Source organism: Lycorma delicatula, chromosome 11, assembly GCF_047948215.1.
Source record: "Lycorma delicatula isolate Av1 chromosome 11, ASM4794821v1, whole genome shotgun sequence".
Lineage (NCBI taxonomy): Eukaryota > Metazoa > Arthropoda > Insecta > Hemiptera > Fulgoridae > Lycorma > Lycorma delicatula.
This window is the reverse complement of record NC_134465.1, coordinates 53,389,054-53,414,499: the sequence shown is the minus strand read 5'-3', so window position 1 is coordinate 53,414,499 and position 25,446 is coordinate 53,389,054. Positions and strand designations below refer to the sequence as shown.

General features: G+C 28.6%; 1 protein-coding gene across 1 annotated transcript in view; it reads left to right on the top strand.

Annotated features, from left to right (window-relative positions):
- The first annotated feature begins 2,266 nt into the window (after nucleotides 1-2,266).
- Nucleotides 2,267-25,446, top strand: part of LOC142332260 (lipase 1-like) — an 89,425-nt gene continuing 66,245 nt past the window's right edge. The window contains exon 1 of the mRNA XM_075378579.1: nucleotides 2,267-2,622. Within this exon, the coding sequence (XP_075234694.1) occupies nucleotides 2,509-2,622 (114 nt within the window). The 5' untranslated portion in view covers nucleotides 2,267-2,508. The remainder of the gene's footprint in view (nucleotides 2,623-25,446) is intronic.

Below are 25,446 nucleotides of genomic sequence, written 5' to 3'. Positions count from 1 at the left end.
GAGGAAGTAGTCCTCTGTCGATTGCGGATAGGACATATGAGGATCACACAAGAGTACATGATGTCAAGAGGACACGCACCCCTATGCGCACGATCCAACTGCCGCATGACTGTGCGCCACGTACTCGTACATTGCATATGTTTTGCGGCGTTGCGTCGTAAATTTAAACTACCCAGAAACATCCGTGGTATCTTGTGCAATGATAATAAAGTTTTAAACCGGATGTTTCTATTTTTGCTTAGTGCCGGGTTAATATAAAAAATGTAATATTGTCACGTTTGTTTTTTGTGCTGGAAGAGTTTTTAATAAGTTTGCTTTTTATTATTGTGGTTCTGTGTTTTGATTTTGCTATCCGAATAGGGAGCCTTTTACACTCCCTATCGAAATTTGTTAAATTTTATACAGTTTTTTTATTACTTTTGCTTTTATCTTTTAAAAACTTCGTCTGTGATATTAATTGTAAGATTTTAGTGATATTAGTTGTAAGTCTTTATATTAGTTTTAAGTTTTATTTCACTTTTTTAATTTTTGTTTGTAACTTAGTTTTAATTTTTTATTATATAGTTTGTATTAGTTTTAAGTTTTTATTTAATTTTATTATTTTAGTTTTTAACCTAGTTTTAAGTTTTATGTTAGTGTTTTTATGTTTTTTAAGTTTTTTTTAGTCTTATGAATGAATATTCATTTTAACCATCCCTGAATTCATTTTGACTAGTTTCGGCGTGACATCTATACGTACAAATATGCGTATGTATATCGCATAAATCAAAAACGATTAGCCGCAGCATGTTGAAATTTTGGATTTAGGACTGTTGTAACATCCAGTTGTACACCTCCCCTTTTGATTGCAATCGAGTGAACCTAAAGTATTCAAAAAAGGCCAACATCCAAAGAAATTAGGAATTTTTAACTTTATCTTAACTGTAGTAATAAGCACTCACTGAGAGCTTTCCAACGATATATCTTTAGTGGTATTTATTTTCATTGGTTCCAGAGTTATATCCAAATAAAATTTTAATTAGTGAAATATTTGGATCTTACCAAGAAGGCAAGACAAGTTTCTTTTATTGTAAAAAAATGTTTAAGTATAATGTTTTGTAAAAAAATATCAGAAATTATTAATGAAATAAAATTTTATGCACTTTCATTTTTTAAAAATCTTATATGGACACCATATGACGTCCTTGTACGCTTATAAAATTACATATACATTATTTTTTTTTTACACTCAGGGATTAATAATAATTAATAAATCAATATTATTAAATCAAAAATAAGGTAAAAAGTTTAAAAAAAATTAGTTATAAGTTAAAAAAATTTGTTTACAACCAGTTAGTAATTATTAATAAATCAATATATTTAAATTTAAAAGAAAGGGAGATAAAGTCTGATTCGAACCGATGTGCCTTCTCCTTTTACGATCCAAATATTTCATTAATTAAAATTTATTTGACTATAACTCTGGAACCAATGAAAATAAGTACCAATTATTTCATATCGTTGAAAAGCGCTAAAAAAAATCCAAAAACTCCAAAATATTTTGCATTTTGGTCTTTTTTGGACACTTTTGGTCCAGTCGATTGCAATCAAAAGGGGAGGTGAAAAAACTAGATGTTACAAAAATACTAAATTCATAATTTCAACATTCTACAGCTAATCGTTTTTGAGTTATGCGAGAAACGTACGTACGTATGCACAGACGTCACGCCGAAACTAGTCAAAGTGGATTCAGGGATAGTCAAAATGGATATTTCCGTTGAAATCTGGAAAGCGAAATATTTCGCGATCACAATACTTCCTTTACTTCGTACAAGGAAGTATCAAACATGATACAGATCACAGCAAAATAAAATCTAAAACAACTTTTGCAAATTTTTTTTTAAAATTTTAATTAAGCGTTTTTTTTTTTTGTAGATAATAAAAGGAATGTAACTCGGTAAAACACCGTGAAATTCAGCATATATATATTATTATAAAAAAATAATTTTATTTTAATTTCAAATAAAAAAAGAGAGTTTTTTTATTAAGATGAAAAATAAAATACTTTAAAAAACCATGTGAATTTTCTAGATTAAGTGATAATATTATACATAATTATGACCTTGAAATCCAATCTATTAACAAATAATAAAAACAGCTGTATCTTACGGACAGATACACCTTTATGACATTAACAACCCCCACCTTGATTGGAGGAGGCGGCAATCTCTACAGTGCGCGATATATAACTTCTCAGTATATTTGTGTTTGTGTGCACATATGCTGACGAAATAAACGTGGAGATAGAATACACGAAGGAAATTATCTGGAAAGGAGTTGGCGGTAACCATTACTTCTTCTTCTTCTTCCTCAGTAAAACAGCGGCTAGTCATACAACAGGACAGTCTCTTCTCGCATACTAATAATAAAACACATTTTAATCAGCTTCTAAGGTTTAAATAGTTTATTTATTATTTGTTTTTAAACAATAGTTAATTTTTATTTTATAATAAAATAAAATTAATAGAAATGACATTAGAAAATATGTTTTTTCCATGGAAAGTGTTTCTGTTTTTATCATTATTATTAATAAATTGTGGAGGGAAAATGCCACCTTTACAAGTTTTGGAAGCAATGACCGCGGTAAGATTTTTTTTTAATATTGTTTATTTACGTTTATATATTTTGAAATATGTTAAAATAATTATTTTATTAATAGATAAATCAGAATTATTTATTTAGGACATCTATGCGTATCTAACAACAACATTTTGACGTAAATAAATTTTTATTTTTACTCATCCTGACCCTATTTTTCTTTTTTCGTAATTTTTTTTTTGTAAAAAATTTAATTAATTTAAAAATCGTTATGAAATTTTTACCGCTGCATTTGAATTTAAAGATGAGGATTCAACAGGAGAGTACATGAAACAGATAATGCAAAGGAAATCGATTAAAAGTGTGAAACCCTATAGAATTCTAAACAGACGGCATCATGCCTATAAAAAAAAATTAATTATCAATTGACAAAAATATTTAGTTTTTAATTATTGTTTAATTTAAATGTTTCTAAATAATTCATATAATAACAAATTATAAAAAAACTATTTCAACTCATTTAAAAATTTGTCTTATTTTTTTTAAAAAAAGCGTCAAATTAAAAACAAAATTATTTTGTTTTTAATTTGACCATAATTTTGGTTAAATTTGACAAAAATATCCATTTTGGCGGTACCAAAATTATGCCAAAACCTTAAGCACTTAATTATTGTGGTTAAGGTTTACTTTTAACAACAAAAAAAAATTATTTAAAAAATATACTCATAAAATTTTTACTTCCTTGTACAAAGTAAAGGAAGTATTGTGATCGCGAAAAATTTCTGTTTTCAAAATTCAAAAGAAATATCCATTTTGACCATCTCTGAATCCATTTTGACTAGTTTTGACGTGACGTCTGTACGTACGTATCTTGCATAACTCAAAAACGATTAGCTGTAGAATGTTGAAATTTTGGAATTAGGACTGTTATAATAATATCTAGATGTACACCTACTAGACTTTTGATTGCAATCGACTGTAACAAAAGTGTCCAAAAAAGCCCAGAATCCAAAAAAAAATTGGATTTTGGACTTTCTCTTAACTGTAGTAATCAGTCCTCATTGGGAGCTTTTTGACGATTTATTATAATTGGTACTTAATTTCATTGGTTCCAGAGTTACAGCCAAATATTTGGATCGTACAAAGGGAAGGAACATCGGTACGAATCAGACTTCATCTCCTTTTTTTTTTAAATTTAAATATATTGATTTATTAACAATTATTAACGTCTGATTTTAAACAAATATTTTTAATTTTTTTTTAATTAACTTTTTTGAAATTTAAATATATAAATTTATTAATCTCCGATTGTAAACATATTTTTACACATTTTGATATATTTAATAATTATTAACCTTTAATTGTAAACAAATTTTTTAACTTTTTTAACTAACCTTTTTTAAATTTAATATATGATTTATTAATAATTATTAACCTGTGATTCTAAAAAAATGTGTAATGTAATTTAATAGGAGTACAAAAAAGTTATATGGTGTCCACATACGATTTTTTTTGAATATTTTAGTGCGTTTTTTACAGTTGGTTACTTTTAAAATTTGCCGTCATCTCTGCACCGGGTGATCAAATATTATTTTTCCTTTGAAACTTCAATCTTCTCCCATCCCTCTTAGATAATATTTTTCTTATTCTTTCTCTATATTCTTCTATTGTAAACTACTTTAAATATTTTAACTTGTGTACTTTTTTCTTGAAAAATTCCTGTCTAAAATTTCTTCTACTCTTATTCCGATCTCGTGGAGATTCTTTCTTATCTTTAGAAATCAACTGTTTTTATTTTTAAGATTATCGAAGAAGTTGAAAATATTCCTTGTCAATCTTTCTTCATTAAAATCTTTTTAAATAATCATTAATCATTTTATCAATTTTCTTTAATTCTGTCGATTCAATCAATCAATTTTTTTTTTAATTTCCTTAAAAATTTTTTTCACACTTCGGACCGAATAAAAAATCACAATTTTTTTTTTAAATTGGATCATTTATGGATCACGTTAAACGAGCAATTTTACATTTTGTTTCGTTTTCGGTCAGTACTCTTTCAATTTTTATCTAATTTCATCTTTCTCTCTTTATGAGAAAATTTTCTTCCTCCTATTTCCTCTTGAGTTTTCTGAAAATTTTAAAAACTTCTAAAAAATTTTTTTTTGTAAGTTCGGTCAAAATTTTTTTCTTTTTTCATATTTAACACTTTTTTTCAATTTCTTGAAACCGTTTTTTTTTTTTCTATTTAGAATGACATTTCTTTCTGTTAATGTGTTATGCTAGATTTTTTTTGAAGTGTCGTAAGAGCCTAATTTTTTTTTCTATTCTTATTTTTTTTTTTTTATTTCTGGTAAATTTCTTTTGTTCTTAAGACATTGTGATTATCTTATTATTTAGATCCTAAAATATTTTTTAAATTTTCCTTTCCTTTTTTTGGATTTTTTTTTCAGTGTTTCTTGATATGAAAGGTAAATGACGTATATGTAATGGATTTTTTAAATAAAATTTTCCGTTTCAAAATGCTGTTAAATTTTTGGAAGAGAGCATATTAACGTTTACGTGTAGTGTTTCCAATTAGTGAGAACTCTTTGCATATTTTATTTTGTATTTATTAACTTTTTCTATATTTATTATTCAGACATAATATTTGCGATACGTACTTAATCAGTACATATTGTATGAAAATTTGTTTCTTAACCAAAGATTGTTGCTTTATACACTATCTATCTATTAATGTATGGTAAAATATCTGAGGTAGCAATGAAAATTACTTTCTTTGAAAGTAACGATGTTCACTGATACATCCATACCTTTCGTGAAGCTATAAAAAATTAAAATATCACCTGTATTTCATTCGGCAATTTATGTTAATATTCCACTCTATATTTGAAACGGTGAAGAAAATAACAAAAAAACATTTTTATTTTTATAATAAATCTGTTATGCGTTTCGTTAGTTTTTTTGACATCCTGACTGAGACAAGAACAAATCTGAGAGATGCCTTTTACCGGGGTTCTGAAGATCACCTCCGGTAAAGCCCATAAGGGCTAGGTCCGGAGGGGGTGGAGTGGCGAACGAAACTACCACATACAGAGTGTCTTTTCCGACGGGGTCAGAATGTCCTTCAAATGAGTATTTCTGATTCTTTAAATACATTAAGATTATTTTTGGTAATGATTAAACCTACCAATTAATACTAATCAATAATTCCCTTTTATTTATTTTAATTTCAACTTTATTTCTTAGCATAACTTAATTTGTAAATACAGTACTAAATTCGTCGATCTCCGTGGCGGAGTACCTTTCCGACTCCGCCTTTCATTAGCAGGTCCCGGGTTCGAATCCCGGACAGGCATGGAATTTTTCATACTACAAAATTCCATTTCCATATCCCATCCTCAGGTATGTTTTCATTATGTGTAGATAGCATAAAGTAAAAAAAAACCTGTATGTATTAGTCAAAATAATAATTAATATAAACATTATAATACTTATATATATATATAAATGTGTTGTAAACGTTAAGAGCTCATTGAAATTGCTCACGAAATGTAACTATCTTTGGAGAATAACACGTATTTTACTTTCTTTGAAAGTCATTATCAAAAAAAAGACAAAACTTTAAATACTTATATCTAATTAAATGAAAATAACAGAAAATTTTTTAATTAGCTGTCATAAAAAGAATTTCCCAAAAGAACTAAAATTATATAAACAAAGAGAAACGAAATTAATTATCTATTCTGTTATGCCATTACGTCACATGATTTTATAATTTAATTCTTGCTCTCTCTCGCTCATTCCGTCTCTCTCCTTCGCTCTCTCTCTCTCTCACAACCCAACCGTCAAACTCTTCTTTCCCGCCAACTTTCCTCCTCCGAATTCCTTCTCTCCATCACCTCCATTACTCCAGACATCCATACTTTGAAGGTTGTCTACGTTCCCTCCTCTCTGAATCCATTCCAACATTCTTCTTGGCCATCTATACTCTTTCATTCTCCGAACATCTCCATGCCATTGTGGTCTTCTTCCGTCCAAAATAAAAAAAAAAAAAAAATTGGGCTTAAACAGCTGTTGAAATTTATAAATTTATCCGTTTTTAATCTAGGAAAAAACAAATTTATTCTTTTATTTGTTTTTATACATAATTATGCATAAATTATGTAATGTATTAACGAAGTGTAAAACCCTAAAATAATTTTTCAGGAGTTAAAAATAAAATAATAAATTATATCAAGTTATCATACCTAGAAACCTACTATTTTTCGTTATAAGACCCTTACTATTTTTTTATAAAAGCAGTTATTAAAAATATTAAATAGACGCAATTTTTATTAAGTTTTATTAGTGTTATAATCTTTTAATCTCTGGGTCCGCAGTCAAGCAATTCTTTCCGCTGAGGATGAAATGAGTGTTCTGTAGCGTGTGTTTTTAGAGTTAAATATTTTTTTATTGCTCTTTCAAATTACGTCTTACAACTCTATACTTTGTGTGTATTTTTACCGACTTTTTGAAGATTAATATGGAATACCATACTAAAATGTTTTTTCCTAAAAAACGTACATATAAGGAAACCAATATATACAGATGTATCACGAAATTCTCACGGGATTTTCATAATCTATTATAACTCGTGAAAATAATGAAAAAAGTTCATATAAAAAGATGTCCTAAAATGCTTCGTTTGCAAATTACAACTAGTGAAAGATTTCGCTTGAATTTCGGCTAATCTGGTAAAATGAGGTCGTACTGACATTTTTAGGTTTTTGTTCAAAATTAAATTCTGTCCAGCCTTGTTTAAAGGTTTTATGTGTTTATTACCCATTTAAAAAAGTTATTGTACGTCAAACATAAAAAAATAGGGGTTTTTACCCCAATTTATTTGTTTTTCACCCCAGGATTCTCAAAAACTACTACCACAGTTACGGTTCTGGGATCTATTTTATTCGATTTTTCAGATCAAAAAACGATAAGAAATAACTAATTCTGTACCTCACTTAACAAAAATTTCAGTCCGACTTCATTTCGTCGGGGTAGTTGAAATCTTTCACTAGCAGTTAATCGCAAATGATGCGTTTTAGGATATATGTTTGTATGAATTTTTTTCATTATTTTCACGAGTAAAATAGATTATAAAAGTCCCGGAAGAAATTCGTGCTATATATATAGATCTATGTATAAAATTTGTGGCTCACAAATCTCCAAAACTACTGAGTTAATTTCATTGAAATTTAGATATGATATAATAGTGTATCTAATGTTGTGCATATGAAATTTTGTTGAAGATTGGTTGAGTCGTTCTTGAGTTACGCTCAATTTAATATCAGCAACAGACAACATAACCTCAATTTAATGTATTTTTTCGGTCGCATGGTGGTATGGTGGGGGAGTGTAAAAATGGATTTTCTTTAGATTTTTACATATGAAGACTACAATATAATTCATGTATAAAGCTTTATGGCTCGAAAATTTCCAAATAACATTCACTTATAAAGGTTTGTAGCTCAAAAATTTTCAACAATACTGGATGAATTTCATTAAAATTTAGATATACTGCAATAGTATATCTGAAGTTGTGCATGTGAAAATTTGATGAAGATTAGTTGAGTCGTTCTTGAGTTACGTTCAATTTAAGCTCAACAACAGACAACATAACCTCAATTTAGATTATGTTGACTTTGTATATTGATGTAATTTTTCATACGCGGTTATGCAGTGAGTCACAGCGGTGAATGAGTTTAAAGTTGATGCTTGTGTGTAGGAATCTAATTATTTTTAATTATTTCATCAAATTACGGTTATAGTAATTTAATTCTGTTATAAACAGAAAATATATTATAATTTAAATTAAAAAAAAAAATTGTACCTCTTAGTTTTCTCATTTATTTTATATTTTGTACACAAAACATATTATACAAAATAAAATAACGAAAAGCCGGTTTTACATAGAACTACGTAAATTTTTTTTTTGTTTTTTATACTTTTTTTAAAATTACGTCAAATAATAAAAATAATAAAAAATAATTGTATTCCAAATAATAATTTATTTATTTTGTACAACTGAACAGCTACTTGAACCTTTATATATTATACATTGAACACAAAAACTAATAATGTACGTATACGTAATTTACAAATCAATAGCAAGTTTAAATGAATATAAATAAGTAATAATAAATGTTAAGTTATGAATCTATGCATAACATAAAAATAATAGTAGTAATAAAATAGTCCAAAACATAACAAAAATAATTTTCATATTATAATGCGTTTTAAAGATAATAATAATAATAATAATAATAATAATAATAATAATAATAATAATAATAATAATAATAATAATAATACAACCAGATATATAATTTTGACGATTAATAAGTAACAACATTTTCAGATAATAATTTACAATTTTACAATTAAAAACACGTAATTCAAAATATATAAAATCTAGAACACAATTTTAATAATAATAATACATTTAAAAAAATAATAATTACGAATTCATAAAAATGAATACAACAATCAGAATTATAATTATGACTATTAATAAGTAACAATAATCTATATATATAAAAATGTTAAAGAACAATTTAGATTCGGAATAACAGTACAAGGTGAAAAGATAAAGATGCTACGATTTGCTGATGATATAGTAATTCTAGCCGAGAGTAAAAAGGATTTAGAAGAAACAATGAACGGCATAGACGAAGTCCTACGCAGGAACTATCGCATGAAAATAAACAAGAAGAAAACAAAAGTAATGAAATGTAGTAGAAATAACAAAGATGGACCATTGAATGTGAAAATAGTAGGAGAAAAGATTATGGAGGTAGAAGAATTTTGTTATTTGGGAAGTAGAATTACTAAAGATGGACGAAGCAGGAGCGATATAAAATACCGAATAGCACAAGCTAAACGAGCCTTCAGTAAGAAATATAATTTGTTTACATCAAAAATTAATTTAAATGTCAGGAATAGATTTTTGAAAGTATATGTTTGGAGTGTCGCTTTATATGGAAGTGAAACTTGGACAATCGGAGTATTTGAGAAGAAAAGATTAGAAGCTTTTGAAATGCGGTGCTATAGGAGAATGTTAAAAATCAGATGGGCGGATAAAGTGACAAATGAAGAGGCATTGCGGCAAATAGATGAAGAAAGAAGCATTTGGAAAAATATAGTTAAAAGAAGAGACAGACTTATAGGCCACATACTAAGGCATCCTGGAATATGGCTTTAATATTGGAAGGACAGGTAGAAGGAAAAAATTGTGTAGGCAGGCCAAGTTTGGAATATGTAAAACAAATTGTTAGGGATGTAGGATGTAGAGGGAATACTGAAATGAAACGACTAGCACTAGATAGGGAATATTGGAAAGCTGCATCAAACCAGTCAAATGACTGAAGACAAAAAAAAAATATATAAAAATGAATGTTTGTCTGTCTGTAGGTCTTTTATGCCTTCCTAAACCGTTCATCCGATAGCAATGAAACTTTGGGGAATGGTTGGATGCATGCCAGGAAAGGTTTTTGAATTAGTTTGGACCCGCTAGGTGGCGCTGGCGTCGAGATATTTCGAAAAATTTTATTTATGGTCCGATTTGCCTCTTATTCAGAATACACGTTACTTACATGGAAAGAATTATCTCTGCGAAAAAGAACCCGCTAGATGTCGCTGGGGTTGAAATGTTTAGAAAAATTATATTTATGGAGCGATTTGGTTCATATTCAGAATATGAATATTAGTTACGTGAAAAGAAATATTTTTGCAAAAACTATACCCGGTAGGTGGGGCCGGTGTCGAGAAAGTGCATACGACCGCTCTGGATCGGATTCTGACGTAGAATACCAGTAGCAGCTTAACTCTCCGTCGAGCTCTAGCACCCACTATATCGCAGCACCGGACGGCTCGACGTGGAACGAAACACGTTTAAATGAAATTTCATTTTTACTTTTACTAGTAGAAAATGTCCTGAAACTTTTGTTACAACTTTCTTGAATCGTTCTGTATATGAATATATTAAATAGATTTTATATATTCCTTAAATATGTACATAACTATTTTCAGACAAAAATAAATTATTTTTCTTTATGAAATCTTTTCTTTCTTTAATTTGAATTAAAAGAAGGTTTTCAAGTAGATCTTTTTTTCTGATAGTCCAGACTGAATGTGTTTTAAAATGGGCATTTTTGAACTTTTTTTTTATATGATCGCTAATTTTTCCTTTAATGCCTCCGAAATACCATCAGAAATGATTATTTCGTTATGCGCCAGTTGAAAAAAGATGTTTTTAAATTTTTATTAAACAAAATTTATAAAAACACAAAAATATCTGTTTTTCCCCCTCTTATTTCGCTAGATAACTCGATAACTGTTAATTTTAGAGAAAAGATCAAGATGGAAAAAAAGTTTTTTTGTTGAAATTTTCACACGGTATCATAAGTTTCAAATCGAAAAAATACGTTATTATCGATGATAATCTGGACACAATAAAGCAAAAATTAGCGATCATATAGATATATAATATATAATAACATATAGATAATATAGCAATCCAAAACATATACCGCCTGGACTGTGAGTGTTTGTTAAAGTTTTAATTTTTATAAAACTGATCAGTTTTTAAAATTTTTGTTATACAAAAAGTTGTTCAACCATTTTATGATATTCTAAATATTTTTGCAGATAACATTAAACAATGAGTTTATTCTGCTACAATAATAGCTTCAGAGCTATGGTGCCAGAAGGAACGTATCACTCAAAAAACGGGGTATGAATATTTTTGCGTTTCTTGACCCAGGAGTTCCAAAAAACAAAAAAGCGGGAGTAATTTGGTACGAACATATGTACGTGAGTTGGCGTTTTTAAAACTTAATAACATTTGACTGGATAAACCGATTTTGATAAAATTTAGAACAAATATTAGTGTATAAAAGGCAATTTATTGGTAAACGTTTGGGATTAGTATTTCCAAAAGGTGGGGTAAATAGTTTCTTTGAAATCAATTTTTTCAAAATTTCGCAAACATAACTCCCATTTTATATTAAGCACAATACAAGCGTACTTGGTTATCTTATCTCTTTTGGAAATATTTTGTCCCCAAATTCTCATCCTTTCCCCAAAACTGAAAAAAGCTATCTTCTTATTTAATGCATATTTTTTAACAGAATTTTTTCGTCTTCATAGGCACAGCAGTGTTGAAAACGTCTTAAAAAAAACTTTGGGAGCAATATTGTGGGTAGGGGAGGTGATCAAATTTTAAAAATATCGATTTAAATAATTTTTTAGAATTATAGATTCAGAGCTATGGTGCAAGAAGGAAAGTATAGTAATCACTCAAAAAAAAAAATTAATAATAAAAATTAGAAAAGTTAAAAGCTAAAAAACAAAAATACAGAATATAAATTTTCTACAGGTGGGAATAAACTTTAAGAAAGATTTCCCTAAAAATGATTATATAAAGATTAAGCTTAACAGATTTGCTAAAGTTTTCTCTAAATCTAATAGGCTAATTATATTATATTGAAAGTTAATTTTAACCTTACATAGAGGTTAAAATAAGAAAAATAAAACTTTAAAAATACATTTTCTACATCTTAGATCAGGATAATATAATTTAAAAAAAATTTTGACATTTCTTGATAGCTGAATATATAAAGAATAAACTTTCAAAAAAGTTTTGAAAAATATTTTAAGTAAAATCTTAGGTAAAAAATTTGCTGTAATAAATTTTTCTTTAAAATATCTCTGAAGAAAACCGATATGGGTATTTTCGCGATATCCCTATCCTCTTAACGCATTTTGAAAAAAAATATCAATATGATCAAAGGCCCTTGTATGGGAAACATTTGAGCCAAATTTGAAGAGAATCGGTTTTTGTAATACTTAGATATAAGGCTAAAAGCAGTGAGACTCATATATGTACACTCATACATATGTTTTTTTTTTGGTCTAGATGAACTAGTTCCCGATACCCCATTTTAAACATGATCATCATACTTTCCCTTTTAATATAGCTATTCTTGTTAAAACCTGTCTATTGATTGAAATAACTAAGATACGCAAGCGCCATCTGTTGACATCGCGTATACAGGCGGTAAATTCAAAATAGACCTTACTTTAAAAACACGTTATAAAACTACCCGATTTACTTAGTCCATCTTTGTAATTTACAAAGTTTACTAATTTTAATGATTCCTCCTCCTTCTCCTTTCTCTCGGTTGTTTTATCCTTTTATTTTCTTGTTTATTTTTTGTCTTTGCAATAAATTCATGACTTTGGTTTATGTCAAAAGTATGATTATTAGCGACATTTAATATTTATATATTTAATAATACCAATCTTAAAGCTGTCCTTCAATTGCTTTTACTATAAATGTATTTAAATAATTAATAATAATGAATGAAAAATGTGTGTGTGTCTTAGCTATATAATTAAGTATTTAGTAATATACTGATGAAATTTTATATCCGACGGATTTTAATTATAAACATAAATATATTTTATTCTCACAGTTTTTGACACACTGTTAATGAATATGGTGTCAGACGAAAGAATTTGATAGTTGATAGCTTCTCAATCGCTATGCAAATTTTAGGTGTATATATAAAGAACATTTCCTGACTGACTTAATTCATCAACGCCCAGCAAAAACTTCTGAAGGTAAATAGATTAAATTTGTATACACGTTCTATTACAGTGTAACTTCATACTAAGAAAGGATTTTTTTGAAATTCGAAGTTTAAAGGGTTAAAATGGAATAACAATGAGATTTACAATTTTTTTTTTTTTTTTAATTCTTGGTAACAAATGAAGATATCAATTTGATATTTTGGTGGTTTAATTTTCATATGAATATCTAAAAACCAATTTCTAGATTTTTCGAAATTCAACCTTGAAAGGGTTTTTTTTTGTCTTCAGTCATTTGACTGATTTGATTTAGCTCTCCAAGATTCCCTATCTAGTGCTAGTAGTTTCATTTCGGTATACCCCCTACATGCTACATCCCTAATAATTTGTTTTACATATTCCAAACGTTGCCTGCCTACACAATTTTTTTCTTCTACCTGTCCCTCCAATATTAAAGCGATTATTCCAGGATGCCTTAATATGTGGTCTATACGTTGTTTCTTCTTTTAGCTATATTTTTCCAAATTCTTCGTTCATCATCAATTTGCTGCAACACATCTTCATTTGTCACTTTATCCACCCATATGATTTTTGACTTTTTCCTATAGCATAACATTTCAAAAACTTTTAATCTTTTCTTCTCAGGTACTCCGATCGTCCAGTTTTACTTCCATATAAAGCTATGCTCCAGACATATGCTTTTAAAAATGCTTTCCTGATGTTTAAACTTTGTAGACAACTTTGATGTAGACAAATTATATTTCTGCCTGAAGGCTCGTTTCGCTTGCGCTATTCTGCATTTTATATAGCTTCTGCTTAGTCCATGAAACTTTGCACGCTCACAATAGGGGCTGGGCAGAAGGTTTTCCATTTTGTTTGTTACTCATATGTTAAAAGAACGGGAGCTATTACAAATTTTTGACACGCCCACAAGTTAGTCCGTTAATAAGCCACATTACTAGCCCCGCCCCTCAGTCGCCATCATTACGTCGGACAGTTTCTTCAATGGCGTTGTTGATCGATAAGGTTTATCGACTCACTGAGTCTATAAATTTGCACGATGATACTTGATTATGTAAGCGTATGATACTTGCACCAAGAAATGAAAAAGTAAATGCCATAAATAGCTGCATACTGTAAGAATTTCCTGGAAACGAAAAACCATACTACTATGGTTACATAGGTATAATGAGAGGTTAATTACTAATAAATCAATATATTTAAATTAAAAAAAAGTTAAAAAAAGGAGATGAGTTCTGATTTGAACTTGTGTCTTCCCCTTATAAAATCCAAATATTTCATTAATCAAAATTTCATTTGGCTGTAACTCTGGAACCAATGAAAATAAGTACTACTTATGATATATCGCTGAAAACATCTCAATGAGGGCTTACTACTGCAGTTAAGAAAAGGTTAAAAATCCATTTTTTGGGCTTTTTTGAAAACTTTTGGTTCCGTCAACTGCATTCAAAACGGAAGTTGCACAACTAGATGTTACAAGAGTCCTAAATCCAAAATTTCAACATTCTACGCCTAATCGTTTTTGAGTTATCCGAGATACGTACATACATACGTAGAGACGTCACGCCGATACTAGTCAAATTGGATTCAGGGATGGTTAAAATGGATATTTACGTTGAAATATGAAAACCAAAATTTTTCGCGATCACAATACTTTCTTTACTTCGTACAAGGAAGTAAAAATAAATTAATAATTGAAAAAAAAAACAAAAAACGGTATTAACAATAAGAATTTTCGTTAGGGAAAGTTTTACTAGACTTTTCATTGATAACTGGTTGTGTTTTGAGATCACAACCTGGACTATTCAAATGATTATAAATATTTTAAAATATTCATATCTTAAATGAAACATTAGTTTTCAAAGAACAGTTTTATTTCTTTCTTTAACGATTATCATTATTTTGCTAGTAAATTTAAATAATTACCTTTGTCTTTTATTTTATTAGCTGACGTAATTTTAAAAAAAAGAAGCTATTAAAATAATTTTAAAAAAATTTGTACTTGCTATAATAATTTCTATGTTAATTATTAAGTATAATTATTATTTTTTAATAGCTTGTCATTATAATGCAATATAACAAAAATTCTTGGTGTAAAATGAAATAGCTCGATTGGTACAAAAATACCTCCATTTAATGCCACTAATTTAGGTATATAATAAAGAAAATTTCAAATACTAGTTTTGAAACTACGAAAAGATATGAAATATATTATTATTATTATTAAATAACCGCCATTTGTTTGGAATATTTTTTTTTTTTTTTTGTCTTCATTCATTTGACTGGTTTGATGCAGCTCTCCAAGATTCCCTATCTAGTGTTAGTCGTTTCATTTCAGTATACCCTTTACATCCTATATCCCTAACAATTTGTTTTACATATTCCAAGCGTGGCCTGCCAACACAATTTTTCCCTTCTACCTGTCCCTCCAATATTAAAGCGATTATTCCAGGATGCCTTAATATGTGGTCTATACGTTATTTCTTCTTTTAGCTATATTTTTCCAAACTCTTTGTTCTTCAAAGATGTGTTGCATCAATTTGCTGCAACACATCTTCATTTGTCACTTTATCCACCCATTTGATTTTTAACATTCTCCTATAGCACCGCATTTCAAAAGCTTCTAATCTTTTCTTCTCAGATACTCCGATCGTCCAAGTTTCACTTCCATATAAAGCGACACTCCAAGCATATACTTTCAAAAATCTTTTCCTGACATTTAAATTAATTTTTGATGTAAACAAATTATATTTCTTACTGAAGGCTTGTTTCGCTTGTGCTATTCGGCATTTTATATCGCTCCTGCTCCGTCCATCTTTAGTAATTCTACTTCCCAAATAACAAAATTCTTCTACCTCCATAATCTTTTTTCCTTCTATTTTCACATTCAGTGGTCCATCTTTGTTATTTCTACTACATTTCATTACTTTTGGAATATAATGGCCCGAAATTTTGTTATATCAGGATTTTTTATTTTCAATACCCTTTAGAATTATTTGTCACAAGACTATCAGTTTTATTTAAAAGTTTTGAGTTAAGCCCAATGGTCGGGAGGGCTTCGTAGTCTGGTGGTCTCATATCGAAAAATAGATTGTCTCGAAACAGAAACATTCATTTATATTTTATGTACTATTTCACTGTTGAGAAGTTATTTAAATGGACTTCTAGAGATCATTTTAAAATCTAGAAATGAAAAAAAAACAAAGTAAATTATTGACATTTTAATTAAGGTTAATTAAAGTAGCTTGAAGTTTCTTAAAGTTTCGTTATTTATTGACCTTTAATATAAACTTCTATTTTCGTATAAAATTTCGATGGTCCACTATAATGGCTTCATGTGGGTTTGGCGGGGGGGATGGTTACCTACCAAAAAAATAGATCTTTTTAACATAAGACTTTCTGTTAAAATTAATTTTTGTATCTTTATCCTATAAAAAGTGTTATCGAAGAGTTCCCATATTTTATTAACTTTCTGTATAATATTTAATTGTGAATTTTCCTCTATTTTTTTTATATTCTATTCTTCTTTTTGTCATTTTCAAAAAAGGGCATTTTTATAGAAATTCAAAATATGTATTTAACTTAACAGATTGGTTAACTTTACATCCGAATAAATAGCTGCAGAATTAACAAAAAGTGTTTGTATAAGACGTTAAAACAAAATTAAAAAAAAAATTGTTTTTAAAATAAAGAAACTCGAAAAAAAGTCACTACAAAAAATCAAATTTTACTTATAATGTAAACCTAAACGGCACTTTTAATTAAAAATATTCATTAACAGCAGGTAAAATCAGAAAATATAAATAGAGTAATTCACGAACATAACAAACATTAAGGACATGTTATACTGGTGAAAATAAAGGAAAAAATTCTTATAAACATGAGTTTGGAAAAGCTTCATTAACGAGTGCCGGGTGGTAAAAATTTCTCCCCGATTACCTTCCGTAAAAAAAAGCCTGACTGTAATTCTTGGAGCCCAAGCATAAAGAGTATTTTTGGTGGTTTTATGCGAAATCTGACCTGAAAAATTGAAAAAAAAAGTTGACAAAACATTTGTATGACTTTCAGGGGTATGATCGAAAATTTGTAAAAAAAATTATAAATATACAAAAAAATACGAAACTTAATCCGGGAAGAGTTTACAGTACTATACATATCTTTCTTTTTTCTGTTTAGCCTCTGGGAATTACCTTTTAGGTATTACTTCAGAGGATGATACGTATGAATGTAAATGAAGTTTAGTCTTGTACAGTCTCAGTTTGACCATTCCTGAGATGTGTGGTTAATTGAAAACTCAACCACCAAAGAATACCGGTATCCACTACCTAGTATTCAAATCCGTATAAAATAACTGAATTTACTAGGGCTTGAACGCTGGAACTCTCGAGACTTCCAAATCAGCTGATTTGGGAAGACGCGTTCACCACTAGACCAGCCCGGGTTTATTGTCATTTACGCAGAATGAACAATCAAGACTGACAAACCAAATATTTAATTTTTATATAAACAGAGCCACAAAGACCAACCGGTTTAAAAAATATAAACAGATCTAAAAACATTAAACATTTCTAACCATCTGTGTAAAGACAGAAATAAATTTAGAAAATTGATTCGAGAATTTAAGTTTCCAAAGAGAAAGCAAAAGAAAGATATAAACCTGAATAGATGGATGGAAGAAAGGCGATAACAACAGAGTAAAAGAATGAAACCATTTGGGTAAAGAAAAATAAATGCAAACTATGTAAAAGTGATCCTTACTGGTCGGAACGAAAAAAAAAACTTCAAAATTCGTTTGTATTTAGTTTCTGTTGACTTTATTCGTTAATCATTTTACTCAGAATCAAATTTTCTATAAGTTTTATTTAAAATTTGTATGTGTTTATTACCCATTAGCAAATTAATTTTACGCCAAAAATAAATTAGTGTTTTTTTTTATCCCAATCTTTTGGTTTTTACCCCAGATTTTTCAAAAATTATTGAAAATACAGTTCTGGGACCAATTTTTTTAAAATTTTTCATGATAGATTTCAAGTAAAACCGCTAAATTTATATATTAATTTGGGCACTAAGAATTACAATCTGCTTTAATTTTACCGAAGAAATCAAGGCAAAATCTTTCGCCAGCCGACGTTCACTAACGAAGCGTTTTTGAACCTATGTTTATAGGAACTTTCTTCTGTATTTTCATACGTAGAACATATCCGGAAAGTTTGTTACAATCTTTGTGAATCAATTTGTATAAAAATATATAAATAAATGTAAAAAAAAGTTACTAAAAATAAATTATATTTATGAAATACTATAACAAGTATTTTTAGCCGGGTTTTTAAAACGAGAATAAAAAACAAAATTACAACTAATGATTTAATAAAACAACAATTACAAGTATTTTTTTAGCCACTTTTAGAGCATAATATTGCTTTTCAGTTTATTCTAATAATTACCTGTTTATTTATTTAAAATTTGATATATAAAAAAATTTGAAGGCCGTCTAAGGAGTTCAAACATGTTAATTATTGTTCATTATAATTAATTTAAATATTACAAGATGACAAAAGCTAATTATCAAAAGATAAAATTATATCGAGATTATATATTAAAAAAATATATATTATAATTAAATAAACAAATATATGATTTTTTTAAATAAAAAAAATTTACTGACTTTTTTATTTGAAGTAGATTTTTTCTAAAAGATATAAAAAAATTAAATAAGATTTGTATTTATTTATTAGTTTTTTTGGATTTTTTTAAAGATATTTTAATTAGCCGGTCTCCATGGCGCGAGTAGTCGCGTCTCGGCCTAAAAAATAAAAAAGCTAATCTAATTCAAGTCCTAGTAAAGAGAGAGTTACTTATATACGGATTTGAATAATAGATCGCGGATACCGGTGATCTTTGGTGGTTGGGTTTCAATTAACCACACATCTCAGAAATGGTCGACCTGAGACTGTGCAAGACTGCACTTCACTTACACTCATAGTTATCATCCATTCTCAAAGTAATATCTGACGGTAATTCCCGGAGGCTAAACAGGAAAAAAAGGTTTATTTTAACATAACATGATAATTTTACAATAAAACTACTTCATTAATTAACCTCCACCCCCAAAACGATTTTTTTTTGTACACCGTAAATTCAAAAACAAGCAGAAAAAATCATAGAAATTTCTGTAAAATGTATGTACTTAGTTACGTACGTGTGTTGACGTGCATTTTTATTAATATCTTCGGTCGTGATTGGCCCAACATAAATTCATTGAAAATGTTTCAGAAAATGTCTAAATATGGCTCTATGATAAATAACGTTGATTCTATGTCCCCCTATCTTGGTTCTTTTTCCGTTAGTCTACCTTTTTTTATTTTTTCAATACAATTCTATACTTTAAGAATGGATTGAAATGATTTAATAAAATTTGGTGTGCATGTATCCAACACCTACAATAAAATTATTAAGTTAAAATTTTTACCTTAAAAAATTCCAAAATAGGGGTCATTAAATATTTTATCATTAATAGTTCTGTAAATATTAGTTTAATCAAATTATTATTTTATATTAGAAAAAATGTTAACCCTTTTATCGTGAACTAGGTCAGGAATCGCTTAGACCCCCTTTCCCTGTCTAGCCAGAGAACTAATACCCCCTGAACCCCCACTCAGTTCATTAATCTCATGCTTGTGACAATAATATTGGTATCTATTAATTAAAGTCTGTGCAATTTATAAAAAAAGCTGACAATAAAGTAGCTGTAATTCTTTCCTGGCTTTGGGTTATATATTTTTATAGTGGAAAAATAATTTTACATGAAAAACGTCACCACCTAACATTCCATTTTTGGGGTGAGAAGTAATTTATGATGAATTTTTATTGTAAAATTATCATTATATGTTTAAATAAACCAAAAAAGTTTAAAAATTAAAAAAAAAATCGGTATTTTTTTTTTTGCCCCTCAACCTCCAAAATAATCTTCCAAGAAATTTTTTTGAGTTTTCTCGTTTACTATGTTAAACGGAAGAAACTAAGATGTACATGATAAATGTACCACCAATAAAAAGCTACCTAAAAATTTTTTTGTGGAGGGGGTGAATTGTGATAAAATGTGTAATATTATTACTAAAAGTTAATTATTTCAACTTTTAATAATATTAAAATTTATTAACTAATTAAAAGTTTTGGGTGGCTTCCGCACCCACAATATTGTCTCCAAAAAACAATTTTGGGTCGCTAACATTACTCCTAGGAAGATAGTCAAAAAAAAGAATAGATTAAAAAATATTCAATAATTAAAAAACAGATTTTTTCAGTTTTTGGGGAAATGGGAATTGTACTAAGTTTAACATAAAGGGAGTTTTGTTAACACAATTTTGAGAAAATTAACCCCAAAAAACCATCACTCCCTGGGGATATGGGGTGAAATTATGATAAAATGTTATTGTAATATTACTAAAAGTTTATTATTTAAACTTTTAATAATATTAAAAGTTATTGCAAGTTATTAACTGGCTTCCACACCCACAATATTGTACCTAAAGTATATTTTTGGGTCGCTAGCTTTACTAGCTTTTTAGGTCGCTCGCTATTCCTAGAAGATAAGAATTTTTTATTTATTCAATAAATAAAAAATAGATTTTTTTTCAATTTTTGTGTTTACCAATGAGAAAATTAACCCCGAAAAAACCATCACTCCCGAAGATATTTATCCCAAAATCTTATTTAAAAATTGCCCCTTTATACCCAAGCCTTTAAAAATCAGTTTATCAGTCAAAAGTTATTAATCATCAAACACGCCAACAAGTAAATTCATACGTGTGTACGAAAATTACCTCCTACTTTTTTTTGGGAGTACCTGAGTCACGAAACATCCAGAAATGCAAAAAACCCATTTTGAATTGGTCAAATTTTTAGTTTAGTTTAAACATTTTGATTTAAAAAAATAAAAAAATAAATATACAGTATATTCAATGATAAAAACGTCAAATTTGACCAAGGTGGTTAACTGGGATCTAAACTATTTTACTTTATCTTTTTCTCAAATATATTTTTAATTCTGGATAATTTTTAAGGTAAAAACGTCATTTGATCAATCAAGGATTGTTAAAGCAAACCCAAATATTTTTTACTGAACATTTTGATAATTTTTCACAAATTCACTCTAAATATTGAAGTCATTAATATTTGAAAACCGCACACTATATTGAAATAAATGTATTTCAAGAGCAAAGCCTGTAAAAGATTAAGCAATATTTTACCAGTTTTTTTTTATTAATTGCAACCAAACTAAGTAAATATTATAAAATAAACTATAGTAACTATAAAATCTGTACGAAACTTTTCGTACAGAAAAATTGTATTTTATTTTAAATTTAGAAAAAAAATATAAAGAAGTAATATGCAAAAAAGTGATTTATTTAAATTAAATTAGATTTTCTAACAATAAGTGAAAGTTTTATGAAAAAAGAATATTTACATAAGCACACATAATTCACGTGAGAATGCTTGACGATTTACATTGTCGTGATGTATGATTGTTAATTTTTTACATTAGTTAAGTTAACAAAGGTCTTAAAGGAATACAATCTACTTTTTCTTGGTACTATTTCATCAAATTAACATGTTTATAGCATTTTGAAATTGTCATTACGTGTTTATTTCAGTTTAAATTATTTTTTTTTATGTAGCAATATAGGATAGCCTTCAGTTTATCATTAAAGTAGTTGATTCAAGAATCATGTAAAACTTTTTTCTTTAAGTTCAGTAATACAATTAAATTTTACGCATACAAGAAAAATTAAAACAAAGAAGTACACTTATATTAGTAATTATAAGCGAATTATTTAGAAATAAAAATTATTTAGAACGTTTTGACCTATCAATAATATTACAAAAATTTTTCAAAATTAAAAAAAAAATTGCTTTATACGTTTTAGTCATTTTTTTTGTCTTCAGTCATTTTACTGGTTTCATACAGCTCTCCAATCTTTGATGCTAGACGTTTCATTTCGATATACTCCCTACATCCTACATCCTTATCCCTAACAATTTGTTTTACATATTCCAAACGTGGCCTGGCTACACAATTTTTTCCTTCTACCTGTCCTTCCAATATTAAAGCGAATATTCCAGGATGCCTTAATATGTGGCCTATAAGTCTGTCTCTTCGTTTAGCTATATTTTTCCAAATTCTTCTGTCTTCATTTATTTGCCGCAATACTTCTTCATTTGTCATTTTATCCACCCATCTGATTTTTAACATTCTCCTATAGCATCGCATTTCAAAAGCTTCTAATCTTTTCTTCTCAGGGACTCCGATCGTCCAAGTTTCACTTCCATATAAAGCGATGCTCCAAACATATACTTTCAAAACTTTTTTCCTGACATTTAAATTTATTTTTTTTTGTCATACTTTAATCAAATTACTATCATACATTGCATGATTTTAATTAGTAGGTTAATTTGGATTTCAAAAGATAACATATATATTGTAATTTCTGATATATTTATAAAATATCAGGCAAATTTTCAATCAAACATTTACTATTCAAAGTAAAGAGAAACTTTACGTTTTTATAAGGCATTTTTCATTTTATCCACCTTTGACAATGCATCATTATTGTAAGGTTTTCTTCCTGTTAATTTTGAGTAGTACAACTCTTCGATTCTAAGACCATTAAAAAAGAAAAGGAAGATACACTGTTTCCTTAAACCTGTATGTTGAGCTATCTCAACATACTGCCCGCCAAAAATCATTGTATGTGTGTGTGTGTGTGTGTGTGTGTGTGTGTATATAGTCGAAACCACAAAAACTCCCGTACCAAGTTATTGACATTTTTTTTTATGTTAAACGACTTTTGGATTTGTCATCTATGACCCCAAAAACCCCGCATAGCAGTTTTTATACACCCGTACCCTTAATTTACTCGGCGGATTTTTGCAAAAGTAATGGTGGAATATTGTATTGTCACCCGATCTTAGCAACTGTGTAAAATTTCAACAGTAGACAATGTCAAGAAGTATGTTAAAAAATTATTACACCTGCACATTAATTTCCACCCTTAATTTACCCTCGTACAGGGGGATATTTGTAAAAGTAATAATGGGATATTGTATTGTCATCCGATCTTAGTAAGTATGCAAAATTTCATCAATCGGCAATCTCAGGAAGTATGTTAAATTAAGGATGAAAGATTTAAGGACAAACATAAAAAAAAACATTGTGAGTTAAAGAAAAGCAAGTAAAAATAAAACTGACAACAATAATACTTAAAGTAGACAATTCGTAATACTTTCCTGGCATTGGATAATAATTATAATATAGTAGAAAATAATTATACATGGAAAAAGTTACCTAAGATTTCTCTTTTGTGGTAGGCGGTAATTTATGATGAAGTTTTATTATAAAACTAGATGACCCGGAGAACTTCGTACCGCCTAAGAGTCAATGAATGTCGTGTTAACTTTAGCTAAACTTAATTTAGTATTTATTAACATTAGTAGCTGACCTGTAAGACGTTGTCCTGTCATACCTATAATTATTCAATTTGAACAGGAATAAAAACTAAAAAAAAAATTTATTTCCAAAGCATAATGTTTATTGTAACGTACAACAATATTCAATTTATTTTAGACCGTTATGTATTTTTAGTCGTTTTATTGAGAAAAGTCTGACAATTCAAGTTTTGGATTGAATGATATTTATTGAAGTGCTTTTGGATACACAATGGTTTTTTTGTTTTTCCTTCTGGTGCGTACACAAATAAATTAGAAGGTTTTCTGACGCGTGAGCAGGCCATTTTTTTTTTGGATTTTCCATATTCAGTCCACACACTTGTAGCGATTGTCCTTGTGCTTTGTTGATGGTCAATGCAAAGGCGAGTCGCACCGGAAACTGCAAACGTTTGAATTCGAATGGCATATCTGTTGGAATCATTGGGATGCGCGGCAACAGTACATCTTCGCCTTTAAATTTTCAATCTCACTTCTCGTTGCTCATTTGTTTCTGATGAACGGATTCGAACATTACGTTCTCAACTGGATTCCAATCTCGCTTCTCGTTGCTCGTTTGTTTCTGATGCTCGTATTGCCTTTTTCTTTCGTGTTTGAGATGTAGAACGACCTATCACTTGTTTTTTGGGAGGCATACCTGCACAGAAATGGCGTTGAAATTGGTTGAAAATTAAAATGTCGGAATGCAATGTTCACAACTACGAAAGTTTTATATTTTAATTTTCAAAATAACAGATTTAAATTAAGTGCGCTATCATTTTAACAAATATCAAACCACCTTTATCGTACAATTCTAAGTCTGACACCTATATATGAACTCCAGTTTTTTAAAGTACAATATTATTTTTAAAAATATCTCATTTTATCATAATCTAAGCGTAATAGTTGTAGGATTTATTCGGAAAAGTTCAGGAAATTTCGGAAAACTACGAAACACGTGTTTCTTAATTTCTAACGGGATACCTACATCAAATTTCACTACTATATCTGTACTGGTCCCTGAGATATGAAGGCTCCATACTCCTAACTTAAACCATTTTTAGTTTATTTTAGGACTTATTCGGAAAATTTTGGGAAATTTCGGAAAACCCCGTATTTTACTAACTCAGAAACCTTCCCTGGCATGCGTCCAACCACTCCCCAAAGTTTCATCGCTATCGGATGAATGATTTAGGAAGGCATAAGAGACATACAGACAGACAGACAGACAAACATTCATTTTTATATATATAGATTATCATCATATGTTTAAATAAACAAAATGTGTTTAAAAAATTCCAAAATTTGTATTTTTTTTTCTACAGTTACAGAGACACTACTAGAATCAAATTTTCCATAAAACCGGTATATTTTTTACTCCATACATACAGAAAATAAACAACTTCCATTTCATTTTGCTGGATTGCAGTACGTACCACCTTTCCTTAAACGATCAGATTTGCCACAACTCGCCTTTGCAAAACACCATTTATTTTCCCTATCGCTTAATGAAAGAGACATTTCATTATCCTATACGTAAAACCTAGGATTATGTAAAATATCTTTAACTCGTTAAAAAGCGAACCGGATATTGTATATCTGGAACATCAGGGATTAAGACAATAAAACTCACGTCTCATAAAAATAACGAATAGTATCAGAATAGCAAACACACCCAGTACAGGATTGAAATAATTGACTTCACCGACTGGTAAACACCCAGCGATGTAACTAATATTG